The sequence below is a fragment of the Camelina sativa genome, chromosome 17 (assembly GCF_000633955.1).
Source record: "Camelina sativa cultivar DH55 chromosome 17, Cs, whole genome shotgun sequence".
Classification (NCBI taxonomy): Eukaryota; Viridiplantae; Streptophyta; class Magnoliopsida; order Brassicales; family Brassicaceae; genus Camelina; species Camelina sativa.
The window spans coordinates 6,892,613-6,902,693 of NC_025701.1; the positions used below are offsets into that span (position 1 = coordinate 6,892,613).

General features: G+C 35.1%; 2 protein-coding genes across 5 annotated transcripts in view; one reads left to right on the forward strand and one right to left on the reverse strand.

Annotated features, from left to right (window-relative positions):
• Positions 1-3,470, reverse strand: part of LOC104755791 (nuclear pore complex protein NUP155) — a 10,161-nt gene extending 6,691 nt beyond the window's left edge. Inside the window, exons 1-5 of one of the 4 annotated variants that reach the window (XM_019239498.1) lie at positions 2,982-3,470; positions 2,721-2,890; positions 1,618-1,744; positions 1,259-1,521; positions 8-1,074 (exon numbers count right to left, since the gene is read on the reverse strand). In XM_019239498.1, coding sequence (XP_019095043.1) covers positions 8-1,074; positions 1,259-1,521; positions 1,618-1,744; positions 2,721-2,890; positions 2,982-3,140 — 1,786 coding nt within the window. In that variant the 5' untranslated portion in view covers positions 3,141-3,470. Of the gene's footprint in view, positions 1-7; positions 1,075-1,258; positions 1,522-1,617; positions 1,745-1,854; positions 2,025-2,115; positions 2,605-2,720; positions 2,891-2,981 lie in introns of those variants that run through there. The other 3 variants (XM_010478256.2, XM_010478258.2, XM_019239497.1) reach the window with 3 other exon arrangements.
• On the forward strand, positions 6,272-7,748 carry LOC104755792 (nudix hydrolase 18, mitochondrial). The gene is made up of 4 exons (XM_010478259.1): positions 6,272-6,613; positions 6,727-6,832; positions 6,958-7,041; positions 7,134-7,748. Exons 1-4 carry the CDS (start codon positions 6,543-6,545, stop codon positions 7,431-7,433), a joined length of 561 nt encoding a protein of 186 aa, XP_010476561.1. The 5' UTR covers positions 6,272-6,542; the 3' UTR covers positions 7,434-7,748.

Here is a 10,081-nt window from a genome sequence, read left to right on the forward strand (position 1 = left end):
ATTAAATCTTCAAAATTTATTATTCGGGAAGCCAACATCAAGCACATGGCAGCTGCTTCGCCTGCTCCAAAGCGGGTGAAAAAATCTTCTAGAAGGGACCTTGGCGAATTGGATTCTAGAAGTCTTCTTAAGATATCCACAGGCCTATTAAAAACGAGTTCCATCATACCCATGGTGGTAAAAACGACAATCTTTCTCCTTGGCAAAATATGCTGGGTCGAAAGATCACCTCTGGCCCAGAGTTTTCCACATGCTTTTTCATAAGACTCTCCTGAGACTTCAAGTCCACAGTATTCTAGTTCTGAATATAAAGATTGAACAGTAGCAGCAGTATCAGGAGAGGGGAACACATCTACTACGAAAAGCATACGGCCTTCAATAGGAAGGGAAGACACAACTTCTCGTAAAGCCCGAGAACTCCTTGAACTTGGCCCTGAACTGCTGCCAACCTGAGACTGAACGCTTGAATCTCTGCTAACAACAAGAAGAGAAGACATAGTAGGTGGCGATGAATCTGAAAGGACAAGAGTTCCAACAGAATAGTAGGCAGTTTCAACTTTCATAGAGAGGTCTTCGTTCTGAGTTCTACCAGCGATAGATGCAGCTCCAAAACCAAGACCAACACCGACTCCCAATGGAGGAGATGGCCTGGTTGAAACCACTTTCAGACAGTTTGGAGTCTGACGGTGGTTGTTAAACCCACTAAAGCTAATACTGCTACCACTTCCACTTGAGGAGGTGGAAAGATACATCCTCCTGCCATCTGATAATGCTGCAACAAGGTGCAACCATTTTGACTCCAGCATGGACAATGGCGAAATGCTGACTATGGAGGGCTTGTTAGATCGACCTGCCACTGATGCCTGACGATTTCCTTGGCTCACATCCTTCTGATTTAGTAGATTCTTTTCTTCTGCCACCTTCTTAAGAGGACCTTCCCCATTTGGCCCAAAAACATATGCTTGAAGTTTCATCTCTTCAGTGCGGGAATATAAAATTTGCCTTTCGTTATCCACAACCATCTCTACAACAGGATCTACAGCTCCAAACTTGAACACATTTGGCACAACCCACCTAAAACAAGCAGAATTTGGAATAAATGTTTAACATCTATCAGAAAGAATGCGGTATTGTGGAACTGTTTCGAGCATAAGGAGTTTTAGTGATACAATATGGATTTCTAGAAGCTTAGTTTATCCTCAAGTTCCAGAATCGGATAGAAAAAATAAATGAAAAGGACAAATGAGAATGTGTGTACCTTGAGATCACACTACCTACGCCTGCAGTAAGGCACACTTTACGACAACGTTTATTCCAGCCTGAGCCAGTTGTATATAGCAGTTCATAGATGTGACCATCACGTCCAGCAATGAAAATGCGCCCTTTATTAGTACATGTAACGCATGTCATTGTCACTCCATCTGATGAAATTGTATAGTCAGGCAGAGGCTGTACTGAAATTTCAGCAAAAGGATCTCTACCATCAGGCCCTTCAGTGCAGCACACTCCAACAAGAACCAACTGATGAGAAGTAGACAAAAAAAATTATTTCTCTCAGAAAAACAGAAAAAAGGTACACAAAACTAAAGAAGTTTGTGATCAGAAGAAAAGTGTCACCTCAACAGGAGTTGCCAGCACCAAAAGATATTGAATAGCTTCAACAAAGACTCCAGGTCTACATTTCGCTAGACCAACCGCACAAATAGCCTGCTCCTCCCCGCTATACTCAGGACATTGCCCATCCCTAATTGACATATGCATTTATCAAAAAACAAAGAACACCTAGTTAAACAAGGCCTCTCAAGCTTCTAAAATACCCCTGTAACTATAAAAAAAGGTAAAGCCAAAATTTACCTTTTGTCAAAACGCCACAGAAACAAAGAATTGTCTACAGATGCCCAAGCTCGTCGGATCTCCGGAAAAATCCCACACAAAGCCGTACCTTCTCCCCCAGCTGTATTATACCTCTCAATAAGTACAGAAGGCAATTCCCAAGTCTCACCAACTTCAATCAAAGGCGGCCACTGCAACAAAATCCAAACTCTTATATTAGACAAAGCTCAAGTTCTAAACCCTGTATACAGTTCCAATTGAAGCAAAGCAAAGGAAACAAACCTCTCTGGGATGAGTGGAATAAGGGTGACTAGCGTATCTAGAAGCTTCAAGAGCTTCTTCAAGGTCGAGCTGCGATGCGGCTTCTCGGCCAATGCGGTCACCAATGCAAAGACCCGCGCTTGTCACATCACGCATCGCAATCTCTTCGTCTTGCGACATCTCTTATTTGAACGAATCCAAAAATAAAAATAAATTAAAAAGAGACGCGGATTTTGATTTTGAAACAGAGAACCCTAAGTGAAGTTCTCGGTTAGCGAGAAAAACCAAAACCCTAGATCGATTTTTTTTGGCTCCCTCGCGAAAATAAAGAGAGCGGGAACTAGAAAAGAGAAACGTCCCCAGTTCAAATTTGGATTCCGATTGGAGAAGTAGAGAAAGAAAGAAAAAGTGTCTGGGAGGAACGAACCACGACAGTAAAAGAGAGTCGCTAAGGGTTTTAATACGACGGAGAGAGAGAGGTTTCTCTGAGACAAATTAAATCAATTTTGCCTTTCCTTACTTTCCGGCTAAACCAGTCGGGTCNCAAAGAACACCTAGTTAAACAAGGCCTCTCAAGCTTCTAAAATACCCCTGTAACTATAAAAAAAGGTAAAGCCAAAATTTACCTTTTGTCAAAACGCCACAGAAACAAAGAATTGTCTACAGATGCCCAAGCTCGTCGGATCTCCGGAAAAATCCCACACAAAGCCGTACCTTCTCCCCCAGCTGTATTATACCTCTCAATAAGTACAGAAGGCAATTCCCAAGTCTCACCAACTTCAATCAAAGGCGGCCACTGCAACAAAATCCAAACTCTTATATTAGACAAAGCTCAAGTTCTAAACCCTGTATACAGTTCCAATTGAAGCAAAGCAAAGGAAACAAACCTCTCTGGGATGAGTGGAATAAGGGTGACTAGCGTATCTAGAAGCTTCAAGAGCTTCTTCAAGGTCGAGCTGCGATGCGGCTTCTCGGCCAATGCGGTCACCAATGCAAAGACCCGCGCTTGTCACATCACGCATCGCAATCTCTTCGTCTTGCGACATCTCTTATTTGAACGAATCCAAAAATAAAAATAAATTAAAAAGAGACGCGGATTTTGATTTTGAAACAGAGAACCCTAAGTGAAGTTCTCGGTTAGCGAGAAAAACCAAAACCCTAGATCGATTTTTTTTGGCTCCCTCGCGAAAATAAAGAGAGCGGGAACTAGAAAAGAGAAACGTCCCCAGTTCAAATTTGGATTCCGATTGGAGAAGTAGAGAAAGAAAGAAAAAGTGTCTGGGAGGAACGAACCACGACAGTAAAAGAGAGTCGCTAAGGGTTTTAATACGACGGAGAGAGAGAGGTTTCTCTGAGACAAATTAAATCAATTTTGCCTTTCCTTACTTTCCGGCTAAACCAGTCGGGTCAACTTTGTTATTTCGCCGGGTCGGTTCGGGTCAATTGCTTTTAAATAGTATATTATTATTCTTTTCGATTTTTTTCCAAACATCCTATATCGTCAAATAAGATTTACACTACTAGGTAGGTTATGAGTTATGAGATTATCAGAAACAATAATATTGTTTGGAAAATTATTATAAAAAGTGACTGTCTTTATATATAGAGAAGAAATAGGTTTAGAAAGGTTATCTCCAAGGTATTGCAAGAAATTTCGATTTTAAACAACTTACAATTGGCTTTAGATCACTAGACTCTCTTTTGAAATGCAACTAATATATATGGTGTTCTTATTACAATATATTGTTTCATGATCGTCATTTTATCTACGGAGAAGTGGAAGCAGCTAACTCAAAATTTGTTATAAACCAATAGTAGTCATTTGGTCGGATGTGGATTTCTTGTAGAAAGTGATCTTCAAGATACTTCGAACGTGAACTGGGACGCAGTCCATCACATATATGACAGGGGCATATATGGAATGGTAGGTGAACAAAGATCTCAGTATTTCCATAGAAAGGATTGGAACAAAGTCTACAACCATGATTAGCAACTTGGTCTAATCTAAGGCAAATGCTGAGTTTGATTTTGAACAGAGGCGGCACAACAAATCAATGTTATGACTTAAAGCACAGCCCGGCTCTTTAGCTATAAAAATTTGAATATATTTAATCTAACATTTACTCATGTTCTAAAATTGTTAGAAAGCATTTTCTTTTGATTTTTTATATATTGTACCAAAAATAGAAAAAAAATTCTATGTAATTTAAAACTATAACAGTTATGAAAGAAGAATATAAAACAAATAGACTGAAGAATAATATAAAAAATATTTGATTTGGACTTATTTGAGAGGATATAACAGTTATATGAAAGGTCAAATTTTGTAAGCAAGAGAATCAAAAAAAAAAATGTTATTTTCAAACTATAACCTTATAGTATACTCTATAACATGTCATAAAAATAACCAAAAATTTCTTTGAGATTTCAAATTCTAGAAAAATATGTAATTTCATTTTGAAAGTCTTATAGATTGTTAAAATATAAAAATTGCAGTCACTAAATCATGTATATAAGTGAATTTATCTATTGTATTTGTATTTTTTGGTCAATAATTTTTTCCTAAATATTAAAATATCAATTCCAAAACTACAAAATTTAGAACATACAAATACTAATCTTATTTTTAGAAAATTTGTTCAATTCATATATTTCAAGAATTTAACAATTAACAAAACTTTTATAAATGAATAAATATTAATTTATACTGTAATAATGAATATTTATTTATTGATAAATTAGTATCTTTTGAACAAAAATAAAATAAATTAATATCATTATAAATTAAAAAATACCATGGTATCAACATTATTAATTTATAGAGGGTTTACTAAAGTGTATATTTTTTTGGCCTTATATATTGTCCAAAATATTTTTCGAAATAAATGATTTTTTTATTTAAAATTTTAATAGTTGCGCAAGATTTTTAAAAATATGAGGATATAATGGGTTTAAATTATATTAAAGCATATATGACCAAACATAAATATAGAATGCATAGACAATAATTCAATTATCTATCTTTTATTTCCAATTTTAATTCAATAACCAAACCAGAACAACAAAGTAGTCTTTTTGTTTTTTTTTTTGTTAATAACAAAGTAGTCTTGGGAGAAAGAGTTCTTGTATTTTTTTTATAACAGCTGATTACAGAACTTAAGAATTTCTTAGACGAGTTTCTTATATAAGCTTTTTTTTTTTTTTTGGTAACATTATATAAGCTTTTTACGAGTATAAGCTTTTAGATAAACTAAGAACCCCATGATCCCATTCCGAGTTATAACCAGCATAGCCCTTCTCCAAGGCAGAAGGGTGCTTACTCTCATCTCTATCATCTTCACCGATTTGAGAGCTGATGAAAGCTCGTGTGATCCCAAATTACCACCTGAATCCAACTCTTCTTTCAAATAGTCGCAGTATGAGAAATAATTGTTGTCTAATATAGCTTGGACCGTATACTGTATTATTATTTTACTCTCTTTTTATTAATCCGTTATATTTGTTATTAGTTTGACATTACCGAATAAACCATTGTTCCACGTCGTCGGTAGTGTATGTGTATATGTATATAGTCTTTTTCCATGGTCTCTGGACACAGTCACACAGACTCAGACGATCAGACGCAGAAGCAGGAAAAAAATATCGATTACGATTAAACACGTCCTTATATTGGTGGGTTGATTCACGTGACGTCGTCGTCCCTCAGTGTAAACACTAACCGTGCCGCACTGCCGTGTATGGACAGCGACTTTTTTTTTATTGTGATTCTAACGTGCCGCGTATGAACATGATTAGTTAACCTACACCACTACACGACTGAGAAACTTACGTCGTACATTCACCTTTGAACCTACACCTCGCTCTCTTGCTACGTAATGTATACGGCCCACCAATTTTTTACAGATAGTGTAGTACGTAATACTAATATTTAAATTTTTCATAACTTTCACCATCTATTGAATTATAGAATATAGATTTGATCGTTTATGTTCAACTATGATGCTATAGCTTATCATTTTTGTTCGTTAACGTGGCACTAATTGTTTTTAAATGATGTATCTTTAAATATTAAAGTATATATAGTACTAATTAATAACTGATTTCACAAGTTAATAGAAATTAGATAAAGACAACCAAAAAAGAGGATGTGGAATCGGTCGTTTTTCTATAAAAAGGATAAGCCACAATGGAGAGGGAGGCAAAAGACAACGCTTTTTGTCTCATCCCAAATCTTTCTCACTCACCCACATCATAACTTCATTATTCCTATCCACTCTTTCTTATAACTCTCAAAACGATTCCTTAACTTCGATCTTCAAACCAGCACAGGATTCGTGGCTTCTTCCGTTTTAGCCATCCAAGCGAAACCGTGATCTCCTCTTTTCTTTTTATGCAGTCGAACAGTTAGGTTCATATATATTCTTCAAAACCTCTGTTTTTATAAGAACATGGTGTGTTTGGTTTCTCGTACCGGTCGTCAATCCCAAAGATACAATAAGGGACGCCGTCTAGTTGTCGGGTATGTTTGACCGTTTCATCTAGATGTATGTAACATTGTTTCACCATTAATTCGAGTTGACTTTTGTGTGATTGAGCTTCTAAAGTTTTAGAATTGGATGCATGATATTGTAGGTGTATTCCGTACAGAATCAAGACTTCGAACGATAGCAAAACTAGTGGCGAATTTGAAGTTCTTGTTATCTCATCTCAGAAAGGTCACGCTCTGATGTTCCCAAAGGTACTAATTAACTTTTGACCCCTAACAAGAGTCAAGAACAACAAAAACCATTTGAACTATATAATAATTAGTCTTGTGGGTGTTAAACTATAGTTTACTCTGTAATTGATTTTTTATAATACCAGGGTGGTTGGGAGCTTGATGAATCTATAGAAGAAGCGGCGTCAAGAGAGTCTCTAGAAGAAGCTGGAGTTGTTGGAAACGTTGAGGTGGCTTTGAAACGGATCAGAACAGCCTTTTTTTTTTCTTTATCTTAGATCGATCTATTAAATTAAAGTATGTGTTTTGATATTTGGTGCAGAGACAACTTGGAAAATGGGATTTCTTAAGCAAAAGCAGAGGAACATTTTACGAAGGATTAATGTTCCCAATGCTTGTAAAAGAAGAGCTTGAGCTTTGGCCTGAACAACATCTTCGTCAAAGAACGTGGATGAAAGTAGATGAAGCAAGAGAAGCTTGTAGAGATTGGTGGATGAAGGAAGCTTTAGATGTTTTGGTCCAGAGGCTTTCTTCACCATCAAGGAAGCCTATGGAAGAAAAAGACAAGACCATTCCATTGATCTCTCTATCTGCTGAAAAACCAAATCTGATGTGTTCTTGATGACTTGATCACTTCAATTTGTAGATAAAAAAAAAACATCTGACGCCTTTTTCGTGAAGAGTCTACGTGCTAGTACTGCTGAAGAAATAAGTATGTACAGAGGCAACGAACAGTTTGTAGATTTTGGATGTGTCGAGCAAGACAACGTCATGTGAACGATGGGAGGAAGAAGATAAAAAGCAAAGAGTGCAAACAAAAAACTGTACAATAATAATGTTTCCTCTCTTTGTGTATCTCTCCCCATCTTCCTTATCTGATTTTGACAATGAATCAATGATCTAAATAAAAATTTAAACGATAATATTCAGAAAACCATTTTCACAAGAAAAATCTATAGTAGCATTTTTTTTTTTACATCATATATTTGTTATTATGAATTAAAAAAAAAAAAAAGAGTTGCATACTATATTAAAATGATGACATAACCGACAGCTATCTAGAGAGATATGCTTTAAAAATGCTATTGTTAGTTAAAAATAGAGAGATATGAGATCAAGTAACCAAAAAATATTAGGTTTAAGTACGATGGTGGTGACTATGAGGAACATGATCGGTGACATCATTGATGATGGTGATGGGTTACACGTGTCGTGCTTAGGGGGTTGCTGAGTCATCTCTTGAAATTATTTGGCTTTTGTGCTTTATCTTTTGGGAAACTGTCGTTCACACTTTGTACTTAGTAAGTAAGTAAAACCTGATTGATTAGTATTTTCCCCACTCAAAATTTTAAATTAAAATTGAGAAAAGCTAAGATCCACGCAAGCTAAGATCCAAATGTATTAAACTTGACATTTTAAGTGATTTGTGTAGAAGCTACAAATTTTATATTATTCAATTATGAATTTTTAACAATTTATTAAAATTTAGTGATATTAAATTGATGATTTAAAAATTTATTTTAAAATATATTGTTATTCAAAACAGTATGTGGATTATGATTTTAATAAGTTTTACGGATTTTGAAAGATTTGAGAAAATTTGTTTAGTTAAAATACATAAATTAAAATCTCATGGTTTTAGGTGAGATCTGAAATTTTTTTACCATAAATCATATCAACTTTCTACAAATCTATCAAAATTCTAAATTTTCTAAATCCTCGTAAAATTACTCCAAAATCATGGTTTTAATATACCCCACCAGTATTTGTCTATGGAGTTAATCAACAGCTATTTTATTATTATCAATTTGTGGAAAACTCGGCGTTCCACGTCTTTAATTGAATAATTGTCATCTGCTTTTGTCGGTACAAAGAAAAAAATGTAAACCGCTAAGAAAAAAACACGCGATCCACGTTTTGTCCAGTCTCTGTGAAAGTGTGAATAATCAAGTACGTACTTAAAGATAAAGACATAGGCAATTTTTAAAATATCTATTTCAAATTTTTACCATCGTTGATATCAATAGATTAGAGATATACATACTCAATACTAAAGTATTTTGAGTGGTCGGTGAAATCAAATATTCTATGATCATACAAAGTAAGATGTTCATTCTCATCCATGATATCGTATCGCTCGCTCATTTTAATTACATCGGATGTCCGTGTAACTACAACATCGAGTCACCCATTGCATCTATAGTACTTCTAAATGATTCAGATTCAGCGTCACCAATCAGTGGTTCTTCAATCAACCTAATGTGATATTTTCGGTTCGCAAATATATATATCAGAACAGTATATTGGTTGCACGTAAACAATATGGCTATATCTTATCGTATCAACCGTCCCTCTAAACGATGCAAAAGCCTGATCGAAGCACATAACTATACCTTCGAGCCCAAATCGATAAGCCCAAGTTTTAAAGTGAGAACCACAATACTTGCCTTTGGATTCAGTCTCAAGGTCTTCGACTTATTTCTGGTTCAAATCATTAGAGGTATAGTGGCACCGCCAGTTGACCAGATATAAGTGTCAATCCTTGACCGAATATTTTAAGTTAATTATCCCTACCACTAATTGTGTGTTCTAAGGATTAAATTGTTATAATATATAGTACTAAATATGTGTATAATATATAAACTTTCGTACTTAACATTATTGAAAATTGAAGGTGTATAATATGCAAATTCGAAAGTATTAACGAAAGCATATTAAAACGAACATGATGTTCTCTAAATATGTAGTTTCAGGGAAGTTACGGTCCAGCAAAGTCATATATTGCGTGTTTTGCTGAGTTTCGTGGAAAGTGGAGCTGTTACTATCTTGATCTCGTTTTATTTTTCCTTCGGTTTGAATTAAGACTAGTCTTCTGATGAATGTTCGTTGAATGACGAATAATAAGACAAAATAAAAGTACATATATGTATATATATATATATATTAACGACAAAAACAAAATATTTAGATACATACATAATATATTCAGATAAATACAAAAACTGGTGGTTTAATTTTGAAGTGTTTTCGGGTTTTCTTTTGTGATGCTTTAAAATGTAGTTAATCGTCTGTGTAAAGATATAAGCAAAAGCCTCGTCAGTTAAATATTTGTCCGATATGATTGAAGCCCTACTAGGTTACTACTTACTATTGCTTGGATCATTGGGTATCACTTTCTCGTGCTATAACACTTTTGATTGATTGGGGGATATACATTGAATAAAATACTCATGGTCAAACTTTCACAAACAAGCATATATCAGACAACAC